The sequence below is a fragment of the Phodopus roborovskii genome, unplaced genomic scaffold (genome assembly GCF_943737965.1).
Source record: "Phodopus roborovskii unplaced genomic scaffold, PHOROB, whole genome shotgun sequence".
Classification (NCBI taxonomy): Eukaryota; Metazoa; Chordata; class Mammalia; order Rodentia; family Cricetidae; genus Phodopus; species Phodopus roborovskii.
Window position 1 is genome coordinate 2,711,114 of NW_026126566.1, and position 24,424 is coordinate 2,735,537.

Consider the following 24,424-nt stretch of genomic DNA (forward strand, 5'->3'; position numbering starts at 1 on the left):
TGTAGAGGCCATAGGACAATCTTGGATGTAGTCACTTGGGAGTCTACCTTGTTTTTTTGAGGCAGGGTCTCTTACTGGCCTAGAACCAAGAAGGTAGGCCATCAAACCCCAGGGATCCTCCTGTCCCCAGGTCCCTCTGTCATAGCTTCCAAAGAGCCTTGCCTCAGATTTGTTCTAGCCAGTTCTCAGAGTTAATTCTACTGGAGGGAGCATGGTAGGCACCAAAGAATAAAGAAAAGCACATGGATGAAAAGAGGATTAGAAGTTCAAAGTTACTTGCACCTATATAGCAAGTTAGGAACAAAGAAAGGAAGAAAGAAAAGAAGGGAGGAAGGAAGGAAAAACGAAAGATAGGTAGATATGTTGGGACTAGGGAGGTTGCTCAGTTGGTAAAGTGTTTGCCATGCAAGTGCTAGCACATGAGTTCATGTCCCCACAACTCATGTAAAATGCTAAATATGGTGGTATACACCTGTAATCCTAGTACTTGGAAACAGAAACAGGATCCCTGGGGCATGCCGGCCAGCTAATCTTATTGAATCAGTGAGTGACCTGTATCCAAAAATAAGCTGGAGTGTGATAGAGGAAGACGTTCAGCATCGACTGTCTGTCCACCACACAAATGTGCACACCTGTGTATCTGCGCACACACTAACATGTGATGGGAGATGTCATTCTGTATATATGTTTCTCATACTGGTTAATGAATAAAGCACTGTTGGCCAATAGGAAAGGAAGATAGGAGGGACTAGGAGACAAGGAGGAAAGAGGTAATAATAAGGAGGAGTCAGCATGGAGAGACCGGGGAGATCAGACGCCTGCCCCACTCCCCGGTAAGGTGAAACCATGTGGAAATACATAGATTAACACAAATGGGTTAATACTTAAGACAGAGCTAGCCGATAAGAAACTAGTACCTGGCCAACAGAATTATATCAAATACAGAGTCTCAGTGTGTTATTTGGGGCTGGTGTGGCGGTGGGACAAGACCAGCAGCGGGAGGAAAAGCCTTACTCCTTACAAACATGTATACATGCATATACCACATATGCACATGTACAAGTTGTATGGTCGTCCCCTTTGCAGCAATATTGAGAAGCACAGGCAGTCTGGGAGGTGACAGAAGTGGGAGGAGCATGACAGCGCCACCGCAGTGAAGAAGCGCCAGGGGGTGGTAGAGTGTCACCTGTCGGCAGACTCTCGACTTCTCCAGAAGGAAGTGCTCGATGCTGGCGCCCTCGATCACCCCGCTAGAGTTGAAGTGGATGTCGATGTACTTCCCGAAGCGACTGGAGTTGTCGTTGCGGATGGTCTTGGCATTGCCAAAGGCTGAGGGTGAAAGGAAGGTGCTCACACAGGAGCCAAAGAAAAAGTCTCCATTTAGGGGTCATCTGGGTAGGTCTCAGGGGAGGGGGATGGAAGGGTCTGGAGTCTAGGGTTCAAAGACCAACAGTGGGGTGGTTGTCCTTTGGGGGAAGGAGTTCGTTGTTAGAGTTATTAATGCTTTGGACAGACAGACAGCATGACCCAAACACAGCATGTGTGAAGACTTGAGGAGAGTTCAGGTCCATGTGGCAGAGTATGTGTGTGTATGGGGGGTCCCTTCTTACAGGCTGCAGAAGAAGGGGGAGTCTTCCTGCTACATAGGTGAGGAGTAGCCTGTTTTGTTGAAGTTTCAAGTCAGTGTCTCAAACCAAAAGTGGAATGCACGTAAGGTTGACTTCTGACCTTCATATGTGTATACATACATGTGCATGTGTACAACTGCACATACATGCTCACCCCTCCATGCAATAAAAAGGTAAAATAACAGAGATGGGGAAAGAGAAAGAAATAAACTGCGTGTAGCAGCTACCAGACCCGGGGCCAACTAACTTGTGTCTGGGACACCCCTACCAGGGACTACACCCAAGGGTGGGGCATTGACACCTAATGCAACTTTTCAAAGGGGAAGTTTGATCCAAAGCCTACCATTAGGTTGTTCTTGTGAGCTCACTATAAAGTGCACCTGCAGGGCCTCTCAGTGTAATCAGTGAGATAGTGGTTGTGGGCATTAGCTCTGATGCCAGGCATCCAGCTTGACCACCTCCTTGCCCAATCCTGGTTCCTCTTGTCCCTTCCCAAACTTTCCAATCAGCATCTGAGCCTGAATCCTTGCTCTGTCTACTCCTGCTTCTTCCTCTTTGTCTTCTCTAGGGTTACCCATGGCAGCCTTAATGGTATGTAATCTAGAAGCAATTTCTCAGTGACCCCAAAACACACAAACGCTTCAAAACAGCTTGATCTTGGATCTGAGGCACACTGATCAAGTTGGGCTGGCTATTTGAGCTCTGGGGATCTAAGTGTCTTTGCTTCTCCTATGCCAGGATTACAAATGCCACCACGCCTGGTTTTGATGTGAGTGCTGGGGGTTAAATTTGGGTTCCCATGCTTATATGGCAAGTGTTTCCCCAGTTAAGCTGTCCCTGCAGCCTCTCCTTTAGGTTCTTTCTGAAGTAGGGTTTTGTTATGTAGCCTAGGCCTTGAATTCACATCCCCATGCCTTGGCTTCCCAGAGCTACTACATCTGGCTGAAATGTTCTGTATATCTGGCGGTAACCACTCACCATAGTAATCACCTGTCCCCTCCATGCTGCCTCAGGACCATGCACTATTGTTCACCCACCCTTGTTTGAAGGTCATGGCTTGTGTAATGTCACATGTGGGGAGGGTCATTCCTGTCCAGGTCCTCAGGATCATGGCTTACCTTCCAGGATGGGGTTGGCTTCCAGGACCTGCTGCTCAATCCATGAGTGCTGGCCACTGACTGTGGCCAGGAACTGAAGGATGAGTTTAGTGGTCTCAGTCTTCCCAGCCCCGGACTCGCCACTGGCAGAGAGAGCAAGAAAACAAGGCCTTAGACAGAGACTTACCACCATCTAGCGACTCTCTAAAAATGACACCCACCCCACTCCCCAGTCCCTCAGGCCTACATCTGGTACATGCTGACAGGGACACACTTTCCCATGAAGAAATCCCACATTGCATTTGCCCTGAAGTTCCCCTTGGGCATCTCAGACTATCTATGATGCAAGCATGTTCAGCCTGTGGCTTGTGGGCCACATGTGTTCCAGGATAGCTATGATGTCATTCAGTACAGCTGTAGACGACAATGTCAACAAGTTGATCACCCCTGGTGGAAGTTAGTGCATTGTCTTTTCTTTTCTGCTAGACTGAAAGACTCTTAGCACACTGTAACCTGTGTTATTCCAGGGCTACCTGGCAGGACAAGTAAGGTGACTCAGTGTCTTTCTGATGAAAATATGGCTCCCAGGCAGTGGCATCTGTCGCCTGGACAGAAGTCCAGAATCCCGGGTTCCATCTGCCTGACCTAATCAGAATCTGCGTTTTTATGTAAGGAACTCTGTGTGATGGTTGGTATTGGTGTCTAACTTGACAGGCTCTGGAATCACATCGAGACAAACCTCTGGGCATATCTGTGAGCACTTATCTAGACTGGTTGCTTGAAGCAGGAAAATCGCCCTTAACATGGATGGGTTCTTCCCATGGACTGGAGTCCTGGACTCAATAAAAAGGAACCACGAAGTTGAGTACTAGCATTCATCTGCTTCCTGACTGAGGATGCCATGTGAACAGCTGCCTCACACCCTTTCCTTGGTGCCTTCCCCGCCGTGCTGAAACTCTAAGTGCTTTCTTGCTTCCTTAGGTGTCTTGTTGAAGCTGGCACTGACTACTGCAGCGGGACTCTTGGGACTTGCTCACTGTCCTGGAGAGCCAGCTTTGTTTCAATATCCAGCTTTGCTTAAACAAAATACTGTGCTGCATGCCTACAATCCCAGCACTTAGGGAGCTAGAGCTAAGAAGGTCAGAAATTCAAAGCCATTCTCAGCTACACAGCAAAGCTGAGGTCAGGCTGGGTGGGTTACATAAGAGCCTGTCTCTGAGAAACACATACAAAACAAAAAAGTGATTAGGTAAAAGATGGCCTGATGCCACTTGGAGTCCCCACCCTCTGGAGCCACAGGATGTCTATGAAGTACTGTCTGCCTTTCTATGACAGCAGCCAAGTAAAGGCTAAGAGGCCAGGACAAAAAGAGAGCCCAGGCTCCTGCCAGGCACCAGGGAGCCCGCCTTTCTGCCTCGCTCTGTGTGGGACGCCTCTTGCAGCAAGGCAGGAAGGGATAAAGATAGGTAGGTCCAGAACACCTCCTTGCCTTCTCTGGAGCCCTGAACTTAAATTTTCCACCTGTGGGCCTATCACAGAAACAGGGAGCCAGCTGCACCAGACTTAACGTACAGAGAAACGGCTGGCAGAGAAAGACTACAGCCCTTCCCACCTGGGCTGTGTGGAGCAGAGCTCGTGGGAGAAAAGCTCATGATACTACAGACAGAGAGCAGGCGCTACAGAAACGACCTACCAAAGCTTCTGTGGCTTGTGGCCTGGCTGTTTCCCCCCAGCTTACTAACTCACTCCCACTCTAGGGAGTCTATTTCCTTTCTTTAAAAGAGTATCTATTTCTAACCACGTGACCTGGGACCCAAGAGCCTAGACACTTCAGCAGGTGTATGTACCTGGGGCTTCGATCCGTACCTGTAACATCAGTGGGCAAGGACATCGACCTCTCCAGTTAGAGGTTTGGGGAACTGAAGGCGTGGGATGCCGTGCTGGTGTCCCTACTCAGAGAGGCAGCCTCCCCTGCTTCTTTGCCTCTGCCAGGCTTGCCTTCAACGCTCTTACCGTCTGCATGCAAATGTGCCCCTGCCAGCCTGCCTCTCTACTGTTCTGTGCCATGAGCCTCGGGCACAAGTTGGCGTCTCTTTTACCTGCTGCCGTTTCCCCTGTTAGGTCAGGGCCCAGAAGATCTTTTTGTTTATTGTTTATTTTCATTTCTGAGACAGGGTTACGTTTTCATGTAACTAACCCAGGCTGGCCTAAATTTTGCTATGTATCCAAGGATGAGCTTAAGTGTCTCATTCTCCTGCCCCCACCTCCTGAGTGCTGGGGTGACAGGTGTGCACAGCTACACCTGGTCCATGCTACGGTGTGGGCAGGGCCCGTTCCTTCTCCATGCCAGGCAAACATGCTAGCAGCTAAGCTACACCTCTGCCTGGGGCGCAAAAAGATCTCAAATGAGTGAGTGAGAGATGATTACAAGTTAGGGAGGGACCTGGGATTCTTACTCCTTCTCTTTCCATTCATAGTCCCCTCCCTCAGCAGGAGGAAGGTGTGTGCACAGGGAGGCCAGGCTGGGCCAGGCAGGGAAGCAGAACCAGAGATTAGAGGGGCACATGTCACTCCTAGCCCTCAGAGTATGGAAGACGTGTCTTCAAGAACATATCCTCAGGGACATGTGGTAAACATGTCCTTAGGATGGGGAGGAGCATGTCCTTAGGGTGTGGAAGGCATGTTCTTGATGGACATGCCGTTGGAAGAAGGACAGCAGGAGCAGTTCTGGGCTAGCACCTCTGCTAAGAACCGTGGTTAAGAAGAGGCCCCGCAAGAGCTTCAGGGACAGGAGCGTTCCTTCTTTCTGGCAGCCTCCGGGGCCTGGAGGCCATGGCTGACGTCCTCCCCAGGAATGGGGCCTGAGCCTCACCTGATGATGCAGCACTGGTCCTTCTTGTTTTTCTTCATGCTGAAGTAGCAGCTGTTGGCAATGGCAAAGACGTGGGGAGGCAGTTCCCCCATGTGCCGGTTGTAGTAGATCTGAACCTGCTCCATAGTGTACAGGGGCAGCATCTGGAACGGGTTCACAGCCACCAGGATGGATCCTGTGTAGGTCTGGGGGAGGGAGTAGGTAGTGAGTGCCTGCCAATCCTGGGAGGGAGCTGCTGCCTAGGCCCCAGCCTTGACTGGAACACCTCCAGAGCTGTCCTCAGCTGCTCAGCTCCTTCCTCTGGGAAGATGGGGTATCTACTAGGACAATGAGCTTCTGGAGGCTTGTTCCCAGTAACTTAGATGTGTAGCGCCCAATCTAGTTTTAGGAAAGAATTAAAAAAAGTGCTGATTGCATAAATGAGTTTTTTGCCTGCCTCTTTTAGAGGTCTCTGTGAAGGTTGAGTGACATCTGCTGTCCCCACTGACCCCAATCACATCTTGTATAAATTTCCGGCCCAGGATATAGCCTGCTCTTGAGTACCCTGCCCCCACTCAGCACAGCTGCCCCTGTGGAGGCAAGACCAGAGAGTCCCAGTAGGCCACTGGATTATCTTTGTGAGGGCCCTGCAGGAATGCAGGGGAGGAGGAGCTCCGAATGTACAGTCCTAGGAGCTTTGATCTACCCTGGACCAGAGCAGAAGCAGCCTGCCCTCAGCAACCCCTCCCTAAAGTTCTCCCCCTCTTGTAAGCGCTCCCTTGACTCATGTTCCCCAGTTTACTCCCAGACTAGCCAGACTGACTGACTGCTCAGACCACGCAGGCAGTAACTCTCCAGATCATATCCACTTGGACAGAGCCCCCATCACTCCAAGAGACACTGATACAAAGTCTGAACTCCATCTCAGACTTCAGAAGTGGGGTGGGGGCTGGCTCCAGCCTCCACCTACTGCCAGGTTTGAAAGAGGACCCTTTACCTGTCTCTAAGCTCCCCTCAACCTGTGGGAGGGAGCCTGGGTTTGGACCACCACAAGACTCTATTTCAAGTGTGTAAAGTCTTCTGTTGATGACACTGACTCTGCAATATGACTGAAGGCTGTGCCCACCCTGCTATCCCCCAGTATCCACCCAGGGCTGCTCAGCACAGAGAGAGAAGAGCAGAAGGGAAAGCACTTATTGGGCGTCTCCTGTGTGCCTGGCACTGTGCTGTCTCTCTGCACTAGTCTCCTGTCCTCCAGGGAATGATGTCCCAGTTTTGCTTTTTTTTTTTTTTTTCTCCCAGTCTTGTGTAGCCCTGTCTACATGAGCCCCAAGCTCATGTAGTTGAAGGTGACTTTTAATTCAATCCTCCTGCCACCACCTCCCACAGCACACTCCTAGTGCAGAGATTACAGATGTACATGGCTATGTCTAGTTTGTGTGTTGGGAATGTACCCCAGGGCTTCATGCGTTCTAGGCGAGCACCAATTGAGCCACCTCTCTAGCCTTGCTCCTGTTCTTTGGATTGGTAGCAGAGACTGAGGAAGCCCAAGCACCTGGCCCACCTCACCGAGTGAGGATAAGGGGAGCTGTGCCAAGCTCCAGACCTCCCCAGCTTTCCCAAGGACATAGCACTGGTGAACTCACGTAGATCTTGTGCTGCTTGTATCGGACCAGGAGGTTGTGTACCACACCTGCCTCGTTCAGGTCCCCTAGGCGGATCATGTCATCCACTCCTTGGGCTGAGTTGGGATGCATGGCTCTGAGGGTGCTGAGGTCTTCAGCATAGTGTTCCTGTAACGACAGGCACAAACTCACCCCAAAGGCCAGCCCTCTAAACTCTGCTCTCTCTTCCACATTCTCAGGTCTCTGGGCAAGCTTGATCTTGGTTTGGGTCAAGAGATACCTATGACAGAGTCAAATCCATCTATGTCTTTGTTCAGCCCCTGTCCAGGGACCAGGGTCTGTGTGGGGCTGAGGCTGGGGCAGCGTGAGCTTTGCATAGGGATGTAGGAGTTAGCAGCTGGGAGTTTGCTTTAGCACTGGGTTGCAGCTGGAAACCTTAAGAGTTCTTGGAGTAGAATCATGCAAATAAGAATAGCTTTAACATTCCACAGCACTGCTCAAGTGTAGAAGGAACACGTTATTTTATTGGCTTCCAGTCTTCAGAGTTCCTAGGCAGTCAGAACCTTCCTTTGTGGGCCATTGTATGCTTGTGTCTCTCCCAATAGCCCCTGGGGGCAGGGAGGTCGGCCCAAGGAGGAGTTAAGTGATGTGATGGCTGGTACTTGTCCTTTCATGAGCTGTCCACTTCTATCCTGGACACCTTTGTCCCTTCCTCCTCCTCCGTACATCTTCCTCACCAAGATGTCACTCCTGCCTCCTCCTCTCCGCACATCTGTTTTTGGACCTCCATCCTCTCTGCTTCAAATCAGCTCCTCACTCCTTCCTACTCTCCTAATAGCTCTCACTGTCTCTCCATATTTGTCAAGACAAATATGTCCTTCCGCCAGGGCATCCTGCCCCAGGGATAAATGGATTTCCTTGATGGTATTGCTGAGCAAATGCCTGAACCCTGTGGGGAGGAATGTGGAGAGAAACCCAATACCAACCTTGCCCTCATCATCTTCAATTAAGACCTTTCCCAGTTTTATTTCTTTGACAATGCCCCCGATGGCCACACCGGTCTTGCTGGTAGAGGGAGGGTCCAGCCACACATGGTCACCCTAGAAAGCAGAGAACAGACAGTGTGGTCTGAGTCCTATTCTTCCCTTTCCCACTAGAGTCTTACATGTCTTAGGGCTGTCACCTGCAACTCCATGATCCCAGGTGGCAAGAGCTCTCTCTGTTTCTTTGCCCTCTCCCTTGTCTGTTCTCATAAGGCTCCTCATACTAGTCAAGTTTGCCTGTGTCCATCCTTTCAAGGCCAATACACTCAGCAGGGCCATGGCTCAGCCTTGCCTATAGAACCTCTTACTAAGAGGTAAAATATCAAAGGAAACAAATAACATCCAAACATAATCATGGAATGTTATGAGTAGTTTTCCCTGGCCAGTCTGGTTTGGTCCCATAACCATGCTAGCCCCAAATAATACACAGAGACACTGTATTAGATATAATTCTGTTGGTCACTTACTAGCATTTCTTATTGGCTAGCTCTGTCTTAAATATTAACCCATTTCTATTAATCTAAGTATTTCCACGTGGTCTCATCTTAAGGAGAGAGGGGCTGGCGTTCTATTCTCTCCGGTCTCTACATGCTGACTCCTCCCTACTACTTCCTCTCTCCTCCTAGTCTCCTTGTCCTGCCTATCTTGCTTTCCTATTGGCCAACAGTGCTTTATTCATTAACCAATAAGAGAAACATATTTACAGAAACATATTTACAGATTTACAGACATCGCCCATCAATGGAAGGCAGTAAGGTAAGATGATTAAGAATAGATTGTCTCAAACTTGAAAATGGAGTACTGGGGAGATGAGTTCAATTCCTGGCACCCACCTTTTAAAAAGCAGGATACTGGTATATGCTTATAAACCCAATGCTAGGGTTCACTGGTCAAGTGAACTCATGCTGTCTTTTGTCCTTCACATACACTATGCACATGCATGTGTGCATTCGTATGTGGGGTCACACACACACTATATGTATATATATATACATATATATATATATATATATATGCATACACACACACACACACAATAAGTGCAATAAAACCCAAATCAAAACAAAAAAGATGGATGGCACTTAAGGAGAGATGCTAAAGATAGTGCCTTGGCCTCTACATCCATACTTACACATGTGCTCAAGCACATACATGTATCCCCTCAACATGCAAACATACACATGCTCACAGAATGCGAGCGTAACTAAAAATAAATGATCTTGAAAGCGGCACCAAGAGTGGAGTCAGCACCCTCACAGGAGTCACCATAAGCAAGTAGGAGCGTGAACAACAGAGACAAAAACCTAGTGATACTGGGAGGTGGCTGAGCTGTGCAGCAGACAGGAGGGAAAGTGCAGGAGGAAACGGACACCTCCCCCATCCCCTGCCATCCATAGAATCCAGAAAGAGCCAGAGTGTTCACTGGGCCCAGGTCCTTACAGGCACATGCCTTGTTGCATCAGTAACAGCCAGGCCAGGACTAGAAACAGCAGCTGAAGCTTCCTAGCCTGCCTTCATTTTAATAGAGTGGATCCGTATTTGCACAAATCAGTCTGTGGGCAGCAAAGGAGGAGCTTCCCCTAGTGGAAATCTCCCAGTACTGCACTCATTGGCTGGGAAAATACGGGCTGAAAAGGACTCATCAGATTTTTTTTTTGCTAGTTCACCATATCACATTGACCCCACCCCCCACCATCGTCATAGAAACCTCCTTCTGATTTAAGAACACTGGGTGTAACAGAAGTGAAGCCAAAGGGGCTCACACAGACAGGTGTTGTGTACATGTCTCTATGAGGCGCGCTCATTGGCTGGGAAAATACGGGCTGAAAAGGACTCATCAGATTTTTTTTTTGCTAGTTCACCATATCACATTGACCCCACCCCCCCACCATCGTCATAGAAACCTCCTTCTGATTTAAGAACACTGGGTGTAACAGAAGTGAAGCCAAAGGGGCTCACACAGACAGGTGTTGTGTACATGTCTCTATGAGGCGCGCTCATTGGCTGGGAAAATACGGGCTGAAAAGGACTCATCAGATTTTTTTTTTTTGCTAGTTCACCATATCACATTGACCCCACCCCCCACCATCGTCATAGAAACCTCCTTCTGATTTAAGAACACTGGGTGTAACAGAAGTGAAGCCAAAGGGGCTCACACAGACAGGTGTTGTGTACATGTCTCTATGAGGCGTGCGCGTGCGTGCGTGCGTGCGTGTGTGTGTGTGTGTGTGTGTGTGTGTGTGTGTGTGTGTGTGTGTGTGTGTGTACATTTTTGTGATGGCCAGGGGTCAATGTCAGAGGTCTTCCTCAATTGCTTTCTGCTCTGTTTATTTTACTTGTGACAGGATCTCTGATTGAAGCTGGAGCTCACTGATTTGGACAGGCTAGCTATGCAGCAAGCTCCAGGGACCATGCTACTCCTGCCTTCCAAGGGCTGGGATGACAGAGTCACACCGCTATCCCTGGCTTTTTGACATGGGTGCCAGGGTTTGGAACTCAGGTTCTCAGTGAGCACTTTCAATGTAGTCAAAGGGAGGAAATGAGTGACAAATAAACCAAATAAACCCTTTCTTCCCCAACATGCTTTGGTCACGATGTTTACCTCATCAACAGAAAAGCAGACTAAGGCATAGATCCTGTCAAGTTGACAACCAATATCAACTATCACACAGATAAAAGACAATTAAAAATACAGCAAGGGAAATCTCACATATGATCTTAGGTAACATAAGAGCAATTAGGTCAACAATGGCCACACGCACAGTGGTGATCCCATTATACCCCATAGTAATAGTAGCTGTCTTCATTTGTACAGGTACACTCCATTATGTTCACCCAACAAAACTGTCCAGGAATAATTTCTCAGAAAACTTTGATAAGATTGAGCTGAGGTCAGAGACTATGTTTCAATGGGCAAAGAGCTTGCCACACAAGCATGAGAACTGTAGTGCCTACACATAAAACCAGAAGGTCGTGCCAGTCTGCCTATATAATCCCAGTGCTCAGGAAGCAGGGGCATGAGATCCCCAGAGCAAGCTGCCTAGCTAGACAAGCTGGGCCAGTGGATTTTCAGCTCAAGGTGGAGAGTGATTGAGAAAGACATCCAATGTCAACCTTGGGCCTCCATGTGCATATACGCATATATGTATGCACACCCACACTTGCTCATACATGTGAACATGCTTTACACAGGCAAGTGCACCACATGCACATATACACACAGGAAAAAGAGGTTTGAAGTCATCTTTAGCTACATAGAAGGCCAGCCTGGGTGTCTGCTGGAAACTAGGATTTAACCCTGTGTGGAAGACGGACAGGCACTGTAAGCACGCAGATGGTGAGGCTGGTGCTGGGGAAGGGGCTAAGACCTTTCTTATGCTTAAGGAAGTCAATAACAGAGAACACCTAAACCAAAATATCAAATAGAACCTAAGTTCTTTAGGGAGGTTGAGGGGGGAGCCACTAAAAGTTTAAGCAGTCTGCAGGAAAACAAAGGGCTGAGACTCTAAGCTTCTTATCTGTAACCTTGGTGGGCATGTGTTTGTGCACGTGCGCATGCATACACGGGTGTCAGCTACCTTGGATTTTGGTTTTGAGACAGGGTTTCCTACGTGATTGAAATTCACCAAGTAGGCTTGGCTGGCTGGCCAGAGATCCATTTCTTGTAAGGCAAGCACTTTATAACAACTGAGCTCTCTATCTCCCAAGTACTTGCCTATACAACTTTATCAAGTAAAGTGAAGCTATCGCTGACAGTTGCCTGCTGCCTAAGTCAATGTGAACAACACACTACATGGCTGAGCTTTGGTGTAAGAGACTGCTCTGGGCAGTGTGACCAATCCAAAAGCGAGAAGAATAGCGGTCAAAGACAGATAATAAATACCATGCAGAGAAACCTACATTAACCAGAGATGAAAGAGAAGTAGAGTATTCCCAGTCAGAACCAAGTGATGAGGTGTCAGCCAATGGGAATGGAAAGAACAAAGAGCCAGAGTGTGCAGACTGCCAGGAGAGGAATGATTGGTTTGCCGCTTGGACAACCTTCTCTAAGAAATGAATGAGTAGCCAAGCAGCCACTAGCACCTTGTTCAAGAATTTGTAAAAGAGCAGATAGTACCAGCTGGACCACTCCTGGTGTTAGGTTCAAAGGGAACCCCAATTCTGCAAACTCTAAAGGCAGGCCAAATGTCCAGAAATGAGCTCAGCATAGACTATTGGAGGATTTCTGGGTTAAAAAGCCAGCATTCTGGGAACAAGCAAGCAAACAAACAAACAAACAAACAAAAAACCAAAAAAAAAAAAAAACCAAAAAACCAGTTCACATCTACCAAAAGAAGGAGCCATTTCCCTTACTGCTGGCAGAAGGGACATGTGGCTCCATTGACATATACCTGTACTTGCATATCAAAGCACAAGCTGGTCTCCAGGCTTCCTCAGTATCTCAAGTACCTGTTAGGCTCCTTACCTCTCCAGGCTTCTCTCCTTTCAGATACCTGTTTGTTTTACAAAGTTTGCCCCCTCCTTGTGAATTCTCTCTCTCTCCCTCCCTCTCCCTCTCTCTCTCTCTCTCTCTCTCTCTCTCTCTCTCTCTCTCTCTCATTCTGGCTATTTTCTCTTCTCTCACAGATAGCCTTGGCCATGTCCGGTCTACTTCTTTCTCTCTCCACTCTCTCCACTCTGGACTTCTCCAGATGCCTCTGGCTGCTCTCTCTCACTCATATCTACAATAAAAACCTTAATAAAATCATATCAGCAGTTTCTTCCTGAATATCCTCAAATATACTGGGCACACCCAAAGGACTCTGTACCCTGCCACAGAGAAACTTGCATATCTGTGTTCATTGTTGCTCTATTCATAATAGATAAGAATCAGCCCATGTGATAATGTTTGCGAGTTTTTGCTTGTTGCTTTTCTCTTCTTTCTCTTCCTCCTCCTTCCTTTCTTCCTTCTTTCCTTCATTTTTTTCAGACAGGGTTTCCTGAGTACCTCTGGCTGTCCTGGCACTCTCTCTATAGACCAAGCTGGCCTCAAACTCAACAGAGATTCTCCTGCCTCTGCCTCCCCAGTGCCAGGATAAAAGACATGCGCCACCATCTCCCGGCTTGTTTGTTGTTTCTCTATCAGATAGACAAGGACTCATATTTCCTGAACTGCTCCCCTTTTTCTGCACCAATTAGCAAACGGAGTCAGACTGTGAAACTGAGTTCCCACCAATGGGATAATTTTCTGTCAGTGCCCAGGTTAGGGATAAATGTAGAGTATGTTCACTAGCCTGGGTTGGATTCTGGCACATCCTTTTTGCAAAAAGAGAAATTGCCTTGCCAAAGTACTTTCACTTTGTGAAACAGATTATTACTTCCCAACAATTTAGGGAACCTCTGGGATTTCAAATGCATGCCAGAGAACATCTGATATCCTTTCTTGAGGGCAGTATACCCCATTCCCATTGTGGTATCCCTCATCCCCAGGATTTAGGGTAAACAACTCTCTTTCAGATCAGTAAAGATGCCAGGACAGAAAGTTTCTCAGCAATGTAGTGAGGGCTGAGAAAATACCATGGCAACCAGGTTACTCTTGTGTACAAGACCAAGGTAGGTATGAAACACACACACACACACACACACACACACACACACACACACACACACACACAAAGCAAAGTACTTTCTGGTTGCACACACACACACACACACAAAGCAAAGTACTTTCTGGTTGGTTGGGACATCCTTAATGTTGAATAAGAGTGAATGAGATATGTTGTTGACACAAAGCAAATGTGTCCTTGCTGACATTTTTGCTAAAACATGACATCATGAGACAACTTTGACAGAGACAAAGCATTCAAGATCAGAATATGAAAAACCACCATTAGTGGAGGATGAGAGTCTGATTGGTTATGGAAGTCGGCTTGGAAATTTTCTGTGAATGTGCAGAGCAACTCAGGAAAAACCTGGGGAGACCCAGGCCCAGCCAGAATCTAAAGAAGAGGTTGCCCGTTCCAGACAAGCTGCTGCTAGGGGCAGCTACAATAGCTGGGTACAAAGAGAAGTCAGCCTGGAGATCCAGGAGATGCTCACCCTTCATGCCTGCTCAGTCTGCCTGCTACCTCCAAGCCTGTTTATCTCTCACTAAAGTAGAGTTCTCTGTCCCTTCGCAAGACCCCTTTGCTCCATGTTGTCTGTCTGCTTATATCTACCCCGTCGAGTCCTGGGAACTCTGGCTTTTATTTGACCCTCCCAGGACAATGCCATCCCTCTCTAACTTCTTTTAACTCCAGAGTCATGGTTATGGCAGGGCTTCCTCATCTTCACTCTTCTGGATGCTACAACCAGCAATTGGATGTTGCTTGCTATGTGTCTGCTGCTTCTCCCTATCAGCTGCTTCAAAAACAGAAATAGGGTTATGGTGCCACTCTGTACCATACAAAGAGTGTCTTGTGTTTTCTAGGAGGTTTACCTGGGAACTTACAAAGCCATGCAGTTTAATAGTGTGTACACTGGTAATGCTAATGCATGACATTGCCCTAAGTATGTAGTTTGAATTAAGCTTTCTTTTATTAAGGTTGTATTGCTCAACACTGTCCTCTGAGGCAAACAATTGCCATCTCTCTATGTCCTGTGAGGGGCTCAGCTACACACAGTTTATTTGATCTGAACCTCACAGCACCTGAGAATAAGAGCACACCCCAACTTTGTGTTTCTTTTGAGTTACTCTCAGGTTCTAGCGTTTTCTGTGTTTCTGGATTCAAACAATTAACAAGATCTCACTCCACTTCCTACACACAGAGTCATTATCTAGCCAAGCCATAGCAACATAGACATTTGCAGAATGAACAGAACAAGGGTCAGAGTGAACAGACCCAGGCTCATTCCTACTCTGTTATCTCTGAGCAAGCTCCTGCCCCACGTGTGTAAGAGGTGGTGGTATGTGAATGTATGTGTGCACGCATGCGTGTGGAGGTCAGAGGGCAATCTCAGCTATTATTCCTCAGGGTTGTCTGCCATGTTTTCTGAGCTAAGATCTCTCACAGACTGGTACCAACAGACTCAGTGCTAGGATTACAAGCAAATACCAAATATACCTGCCCCCCCCTTTCTTTTGTTATCGTTCTTCTTCTTCTTTTTTTCAAGGTAGGCTCTTGGGTATAAAACTCAGACACTTATGCTTGCAAGGCAAACATTTTACTGAATGAGCTGCCTCCCATCCCAGGAACCCCCCCTCCTAAGTCCCTGAATATAAGAGAGGAAAATTTCTGTGCACAAGTGGCCACTTTGCAGAGATGCAAATATTAGCCACACTTGCTTTCTTCCAGTAATAGAACCCTTCTTAGTCCTCAGTCACCATCCCCAGTCTCTGGAATTTGCCTTCTGGGGTCTCTTTGACTCTCTTATTTCCTTGAAGTGATTGACTAAGCCTTGGAAAACTTCCACAGTAAATACCATCCTTACCAGCCGGAACGCTGACATCCCGGGTCAGCAGCTCCCCGTAGCCTGTAAGAGAAAAACAAGAACATCAGCCCCACAGCCTGCCAGTGTGGAGTCCCTGAAGAACAGGACCTGTGTGAGTGTGTCAGCCCTGTCCCCAAGTGTCTTGACTAGAGCTTGGCCCCAGAAACAGCTCTAAATAGCTGGACATGTGAGCCACATTCCCAGCCTATGTGCAAGAAGGCGTTTCTTGTCCTCTTCATCCTATGTCCCCTTCAGAGAACACTTGGTCCCTGGCTCTGGGCTCAATTCAGGGAGTATGGCAGTGCCCTGTCAGCCAGAAGCACAAGTTTTGAGGTAGGGAGAGAGGGAATGCACATGGAAGATAGAAGATAGAAGTTGACCCTGAGAGTTGTTTCTCAAGAGCCATCTGTGGTAGTTTGAATGTAACTGGCCCCCATACACTCATAGGGAGTGGCACTGTTAGAAGGTGTGGCCTTGCTGGAGTAAGTGTGGTCTTGTTGGAGTAAGTGTGTCACAATGGGGGTGGGCTTTGAAGTCTTCTATGCTCAAGCTACCTCCAGTGTGGACATAGACTCCTTCTGATGTCTGTAGATCAAGACAGAGAATTCTCAGGTCCTTCTCCAGCACTATATCTGCCTCACACCACTATGTCCCGCTCTGATGATAATGGACTAATCCTTTGAAACTGGAAGCCAATTAAATGCTCTGGATTCTCTTCACAGCAATAGAAACACTAAGACACCATCCATCACATTTCTCTTTCTTCCTTCCTTTCTTCCATTTTTTCTTTTTTTCTTTCATTCTCTCTCACCCTTTCTTCCTTTTGTGTATGTGTGGTATGTGTGTGTGATGAGGGGTGCATACATGTGCCCACATACACGTAGAGACCAGAAGTTGGTGCTGGAGGTTTTCCTTGGTCATCTCTACTTTATGTATTGAGGCAGGATCTCTCCCTGAACTCAAAGTTCACTGACTCAGATAGCTAGTTAGGCAGAAGGGAGAGATCTGTCTCCACCTCCAAAACCAAGGTTATAGATGGGCAGCCCCATACTCATGGTATAGACATGGATGCTTGTACCAGAATTTCAGTTGTCATATTTGTATAACAAATTAGCTACTTCTTCAGTACCCACTTTGTTTTTTTGAGACAAGGTCTCTCACTGGGACTTGGAACTCACCAAGTAGATTAGGTTGTCTGGTCAGTGAATTATCAAGATTTCCCTGTCTCTACCTTCCAGTTCTGGATTACAAGCATGTGCCACCATGCTCACCTAATCAAGAGTTCTAACTGGTCCCATATCTATGCAAAGTAGTCATCACCATATATCCCAGGAAGGGGTCAACTATATACAGGCTGTTTATTTGTGGTGGTTTGAATAAGAATGATCCTCATAGGCTCATATATTTGAATGCTTAGTCATCAGGGAGTAGGATTCTTTGATAGGATTAGAAGGATTAGGAGATATGGTGATGGGAGATGTCATTCTGTAAATATGTTTCTCATACTGGTTAATGAATAAAGCACTGTTGGCCATAGGAAAGCAAGATAGGCAGGACTAGGAGACAAAGAGGATTTGAGGAGGTAGTAGGGAGGGGTCAGCATGTAGAGACTGGAGAGAGCAGAACGCCAGCCCTACTCTACAGTAAGATGAGACCATGTGGAAACACTTAGATGAATAGAAATGGGTTGATAATTAAGATAAGAAACAAGTAACTGGCCTGGCCAACAGCATTATATCTAATATAATGTCTCTGTGTATTATTTGGGGCTGGCATGGCGGTGGGACTGGCGCCGGCAGGAAAAACCTTAAAATGTGGCCTTATGGGAGTAGGTGTGCTACTGTTGGAGGAAGTGTATCACTGTGTGGGCTTTGAAGTTCCGAAAGCCCTTGCTAGGCCAAGCTTTTCCTCTGCCTGTGGATCAGGATGTAGCTCTCAGCTACCTCTCCAGCACCATGCCTGCCTGCTGCTATGCTTCCGGCTATGATATAATGGATTAAGCCCCTGTAAACATAAGCGAGCCCTCAACTAAATACTTTTTTATCAGAGTTGCTATGATCACCGTGTCTCTTCACAGCAATAGAACAGTGACTAAGACAGTGCTCGATCTAAATCTTTACAGCAATATCTCATTCTGTACTTCAGAATGGTCCTGAGCTAGCATTCTTCCAGCCTCTCAATTGCTGGTATTACAGGCCTGGCCATTTGATTTTCACTTGGGGATCCAAAAGGGAAAGTCACTTTGTCAATGAACAGTATAGTTGAGAATTGAGCCCAGGTTAACCACATTCCAAAGCCGTCCCAGCTTCTGGTTGCTCTTGAGTGTTACAGAAACACTCAGGTGGACGGGAGAAGTCAGATCCCCAATCTTCCCACTCATTGAGATGCCCTTCCAGCTGCCCTGACTCTAGTGCTGTTGTCTTTCCCTTTCTGATATGTTAGCAGGAGAGGAAGTTGCTAAATCTGTGGTGTTCTAGCAGAGACCTGAGCCAGAAAGGACACAGTAATTAGCTATCTAATAGGAAACCCCTGGAAGTGATGTTGTTACAATAATGGCTTATATGGTTGGGTAAGAATGCCCAGTAGTGGGGCAGCTCTGAGGAGAGATGGCATTAACCATTCTACAGGGGGAGAACACGGAAGCTGGGGAAAGCTGAGGCTTTCCTAAAGCTTGGTATATGTATGTTCATGTATGTGTGGGTATGTATGTGCATGGGTGCAAATGTGTGGTGAAGGTGTTGTTTAATCATTTCCTTAAAAAAATTCATCTTTGGAGGGAAGCTTATTAAGATGCAGGGCATTCTAAAGGGAGGTGAAACATGCCATCCTCTGTCCTGCAGGGAATATTGCTAAAACAGAAAGAAAATAATGCAATAGTCTCATGAGGTCCTTGAAAGTAATCAGATTCATTAGACCCCACAACTTATAGATGCAGTTAGAACTACTAAGAGAGACTTTCAACAAACTGAGATGCCTAGAGCATCCAGAAGAGGCAGAGAGAAGTCAAGCTGCCTTGAAAAGGACCAGACCATGGGCTTTGGAGAGATGGTTTAGTGGTTAAGAGCACGGGCATCGAGCCAGGCGTTAGAGGCACACACCTTTAATCCCAGTACCCAAGAGGCAGAGGCAGGCAGATCTCTGTGAGTTTGAGACCAGCCTGGTCTACGGAGTGAGTTCCAGGACGGGATTCAAAGCAATAGAGAGAAACCCTGTCTCGAAAAACAAAACAAAACAAACAAACAAAAAAGAACACAGGCAGCTTTTCAAATGAACCTGAGTTCAATTCCCTGCACCACAATTATCTGTCCACAACTATCTGTGATTAGGGGACCAGACACCTGATCTGCTCTCTGGGAGCACTCTACGCTCAGTGCACAGACATACATTCAAGTAAACACAAATACACATAAAATTAAAATAAATAAAATCTAAAATACGAAAGAAAGAGAAGAAGGAAAGAAGGAAGAGAGAGAGAACGAAAAAAGAAATAGAAAAAGGAAGGAAGGAAGGAAGGAAGGAAGGAAGGAAGGAAAGAAGGCAAGCTCCTGCAAACTGTGCGGTATGCTCCCAGTTTCTAGCTTTTGTGAGCTGTCACACATGCTGTTTTTGAGTTACTTCTACTCTAGTAAGTAACCCCAATAAAACTCACTGCTCACCAGGCTGGACTTCAGTGGCATCATTAGTTTGGTTTGTTGTGGGGGCTCTCTCTATGGTGATTGAATGTTTGTTCACATCTTCCCAGGAAGCTTGTTGCACAACAGGAGCCAGAGGACAAACTCAGACATTGTTCCTCAGGCACCAGCCATCTTGGGCTTGAGAGACAGAGTCTCTCATTGACCTGGAGCAACTGGGCAAATGGTTTAGACTGGCCAGCAAGGGAGCCCTAGGGACCCACCTATCTCTAGTTTCCCAGAATTTGCAGGCGTTTATCCCAGAATTTCTTTCTAATGTAGGATTTGGGCTTGGGGGAGAGGTAGTCTAGTTCATGTTCCCAACTCTTTACCAACTGAGCTACCTTGCTCGCCATGGCTTTTCATCTGATTAGCAAAGAAGGAGAATCTTCTTCCTCATTCTAAAATCTGCCTCCTATCCCCATATCCTCTGCTATGGGAAAGTTTAGCGTCTGTCAAAATGCTGAGAACTCCTTCGACAAGCCCAAGATTTTTGAAGGGAGTCTGGCCCCTCTTTCCATCTCACAGAATGCAGGGAGACGTTGGAAGGAAACGACTTAGAGGAACCTGACCCTGCCCTTGGTCAGTCCTTTTCAACAAACAAAACAAGAAGTATTTTGTTTACACACCTCCTTCCTGTTATTTAGTCTGTGTATTTTGACTCATTGTGTTACAAAAAAAGAAAGCCAATGGGGACTAAAGGGTAAAGATGCTTGCCACAAAGCCTGGTGACCTGAGTTCAATCCCTGAAGACCCACACTGTAGAATGAGAAAACGGACTCCCGAAGGCTTTATATATGGCACACATGTCCCCTGCCACCTACAATAAGTAAATACGGATAAAAAGAGAGCAGCCACCCTCAGCTTCCAGCTCCACCGCTCCCTGCTGTCCACCACCCCTCTGCATGCTGAGGTGACATCCCATGTGAAGGGGCTTCAGTGCTCCACACTCATCCGTTTGGGCTCCTACATCAGAGCTCTGCTTTTATTAGCTGCTGCAGTAGTCTAGAAGAGTTCAGCCATTCTTTGACATGCTGCTCTGTTTTGAGTTTGATTTGAGTATCCCTCATAAGCACCAATGAAAAGCTTGGTCCTCACCGTGGTGGAACTGAGAGCTTCTGTGGACCTTTAAGACATGGAGTCACCACTTTAGGTCGTGGGGGGTAGTGTGCCCTTGAGTGGGAGTATGTGACCTGGTCTCGTCCGTCTAGTCTCTCCTTGCTTCCTGGCTTGAAATGTGATCACTTGCATTGACACTGACCCCTGTCATGGGTGCTAAAATAATAAGGCAAAGGGGGGCTGAAACTGTAAGACAAAGTAGTAAAATCCAACATTACAGTCAGAGTCTTGGAAACAGACAATCAACACGCAGAAAGTCAGTATGGACAATAGGCAAACAGCACCACTAACAGCCAAATATGATACCACAAGTGTGCAAAGTGTGACTTTTATATATCACTTTGTCCAGAAACGTCAGAGTAGACATTCCTTTCAGTCTCACATGGAACATTCACTAAGAGAGATCATGTTCCATTCTGGGCCATAAATCACACCTTACCAAATTTTAAAAAAATAAATCATGTAAAACATCCCCTCAGACTACAACACAACTAAACTAGAAATCAATAACAAACAAGTGAAAAGTTGCTGGTTGATGGTGGTGCATGTCTTTAATCCCAGTTCTCAGGAGGCAGAAGCAGAGAGGCAGATCTCTGAGAGTTCAAGGCCAGCCTGGTCTACAGAGCAAATTCCAAGACAGCCAAGGCTACACAGGAAAACCCTGTCTTGGCAAAACAAACAAACAAATGAAAAGTCCTAATATATTTGGAAATTAATAAGCATACCTCTAGACACATTGGCCAGAAAAAGTCCCAAGAAAAAAGTAAAATAATGTCAACTAAATAATACAAACTAAATACAATTGACCAAACTTGGTGAAATCCAGGGAAGGAAGTACACATGGGAATTGTAGATCACGAAGAGCACATATTACAAGAGAGGGAAAGCCTGAGGTCTATGACCTGAGTTTCCCTGTTAAGAAGCTGTGGAAAGAAGATGAATATGACCCTAAAGTAAGAGGAGAAGAGAAATGAGTTGTTTTTTTTTTTTTAAGTAGGTCAGAAATTGGTACAAAAAAAAAAAAAAACAAGAAATTAAGAAGGAAAACTCAAAACAACCAGAAGCCTGCCCCCCCCAAAAAAACCCAACAACAAAAATCTAAAAACAAAACAAAAAATCCATAAGCGTATGAAAAGCACAAAATACAATTTGCTAGTATCAGGGATGGAAACTGTGTGACCCCTGTAATCCCAGATGGGGAGTCTGAGACAGGAAGAGCTCTGAAAAAAAGTTGACAAGGACAAGGGAGTAGAATCTGGAAGTTTGAATAAGAATGACCCCTATAGACTTGTAGATTTGAATTCCCCAGCTGCCTTTTAAGACCCTTCAGTATCATAACCTGCTTAGTTTTTTTTTAGCTTATAGTCCATCTCACATGCCCCTACATACAGGGTATCCTGGACTTCAGGCAGGCCTTGAAGTACCTCATTCTCTCTCTCTTACCTTTGTGTCTCTGTGTTTGATCTGGGTTTGGAACACACACTCATGTCCTGTCACATTCAGAAGCTGCCACTTTCTGCCTTAGCACTTGGTTCTGTTTTTATAAGGCACTGTGTATGGCTCTCTCACAACTGTGTGAGACTTGAGAACTTTCCACTGTGCAGTACTCAGCTTTCTAAATGATTGCATGAACCAGTAAATGGGTGGACAGACAAATGGATTGAGGTAAGAGAGCAGATAGTTAATACCTTAGTGGGTGGATGGATGCATGGGTGGGTGGATGGATGGATGGGTGGATGGGTGAACAGATGAACAAATGGATGGATGGATGTGTAGATGAACGGATGGAGGGGTGGGTGAATGGATGAACAAATGTATGGATGGATGCATACATACATACATACATACACACACACATATGTAGTTACATAGATAGATCTGCCCAGGAAGGCAGATGAGGCACTGTCCTGAAAGGAACACTATTATATTTGAAAGTCTCTGCCCTTTAGGAATGTGAGACCTTTATCCTAGTCCAGGCCCCTTGTAAACTCTGAAAAAAAAAAATGGAATTGAACACATGGGGTCAGCATCTCAGGTCACCTGAAGAGCTGTTAGGGTGACTGCCCTTGAGGGGATGGAGTATGGATTTCTGGCTCTTAAAGCTTTCACAGAATTACCACACTAGTGCCTCTTCCAGGTGTCATTGAACTTGAGCAGTAGGAAGACACTTGTGAAATGGTATCAAGAAAATGAAGGAAGGGGGGCAGGCTATGTGCTGGGGGCTTGTGCCAGAACATATGGGAACTTGGTCTAGATTCTGTCATGTAAGCCACAGAACCTATGCTCTTCTTGGAGATGCCTCACAGGAGAGTAGGCTCCAAAGAGAAAATCCAGCATTGACCCTGGCCTGTGAAATGCCAGCCCCAAGGTTATCAGAGTTTTGCCTACCAAAGAGATATGAGTATTCTCTGGGCAGAAAGGACATCTATGACTGGGCAAGACATAAGTAAGTCACAGACACTATCCTGGGTCACCAGAGATTGACTATATTCTACATGGCCCAAGAGACGGGGTCCAGGACATGGGAGTCACCACCCAATGAAAGGGAAGGCTGATACAGGAGGAGGAGCCACAGCAGACCAGGGGCTCAGGGGCCCACATCAGTACACTTCAGCAAAGGATGGGATTTAGGCCAGACAAACCTGCATTCGGGACTAACCCAGCCTGGCCAGAGGCCCTGAAGAAGCCTTAAAGAAAGAGTCAAAAGCTGCTATACTTCTCTCATACAAGAACAAACTTGTTTCCTGTCTTTCTGCTTTCCTCCCTGTCTTTCCTCTTCTTTCTATCTATCTACCTATCTATCTATCTATCTATCTATCTATCTATCTATCTATCTATCAATAGGGTCTCATGTATCCTAGGTTGTCCTTAAACTCACAACAATAACTTTGAGCTTCTGATATTCCTTCTTTCTTTCAAATACTGGGATTACACTGTATCCAATTTATGGACTGAGGTAGACTGAGCCCAGGGCTTAGTTCATGCTAGCCAAACAGCCTACCAACTGAGCCACACCCCAGCTGTTGTTATTGTTACAGAATTTATGAGTTCAAGAGTTGAAGATGCAATATTCCTTTTAGTTGCAAGATAATCATTTATATATGTATATACATAATGTTTCTTATAATCATTCATATTTGGAAGAACTGAAGCTTGGCAAAGTAAAGAGATTTACCCAAGATCACACACTGGCGAGAAGCCAGAGCCTGTGTGCCCAACAGAAAGGGTTCCCAGCAGGGGCACAAGTCAGTGGGGTAGGGGGAAGAAAGAGAGAAGAGAGAAGAATGCAGAAGATGCTAAAAACAGCCCCAACATCTCCATATCCCAGGTAAGGCAGAGGCTACATCGATGACCTATGGAAGATGGAGACTTGCAGCTCAGGGCCTCAAAGCTTGGGACCTTTCCCAGCTCCCTGACCCATTTCCCTTCTCTTTCCCCAGTCACACTGTATTTTCCCACCTTGGCTTTCCCTTTATCTTGCTTTATCAATTATTTTTACTCCTGTTCTATTATTGGTATATATGTATGCTATGTAAAGCCTCTGTTTTGCTTCTTTCAATAATGCAGGTTTGTTTGTGGGAAGGTGTCTTTCTCTTTCTTAATAAATGGTCTCCATTTCTATCATTATCCATGTGTCCCTGGCCCAGCTCTTTGTTCTGGGACACAGAACCTGGAAATCTTAGTGGATACCTTCTGAACTCATATTAAGTTAATAGGATGGTACCAGAAAACTTTCAACACAGTTCTTTCTTGAGTCCCTACTTTGTTCTAGGAGCTAGAGACAGTTCTAGAGAGATAAATAAAAACCAAAAAACTGTCAGAGAAGAGATTGGCTGATTCATGTGTCAGACATGCTGGTGCCAAGCTTCCTAATGTTCTTTTGCTCGGTTTGAGATAGGAATCATGAAGAATAAGCAATACCAACTGAATGAACTTTACCA

General features: G+C 46.4%; 1 protein-coding gene across 1 annotated transcript in view; it reads right to left on the reverse strand.

Moving 5' to 3' along the window:
• Myo7b (myosin VIIB) overlaps positions 1-15,738 on the reverse strand; it is a 64,805-nt gene extending 49,067 nt beyond the window's left edge. Inside the window, exons 1-6 of the mRNA XM_051202320.1 lie at positions 15,694-15,738; positions 8,188-8,301; positions 7,223-7,369; positions 5,598-5,782; positions 2,747-2,868; positions 1,187-1,329 (exon numbers count right to left, since the gene is read on the reverse strand). Coding sequence (XP_051058277.1) covers positions 1,187-1,329; positions 2,747-2,868; positions 5,598-5,782; positions 7,223-7,369; positions 8,188-8,301; positions 15,694-15,711 — 729 coding nt within the window. The 5' untranslated portion in view covers positions 15,712-15,738. The remainder of the gene's footprint in view (positions 1-1,186; positions 1,330-2,746; positions 2,869-5,597; positions 5,783-7,222; positions 7,370-8,187; positions 8,302-15,693) is intronic.
• Between the last annotated feature and the right edge of the window lie 8,686 nt (positions 15,739-24,424).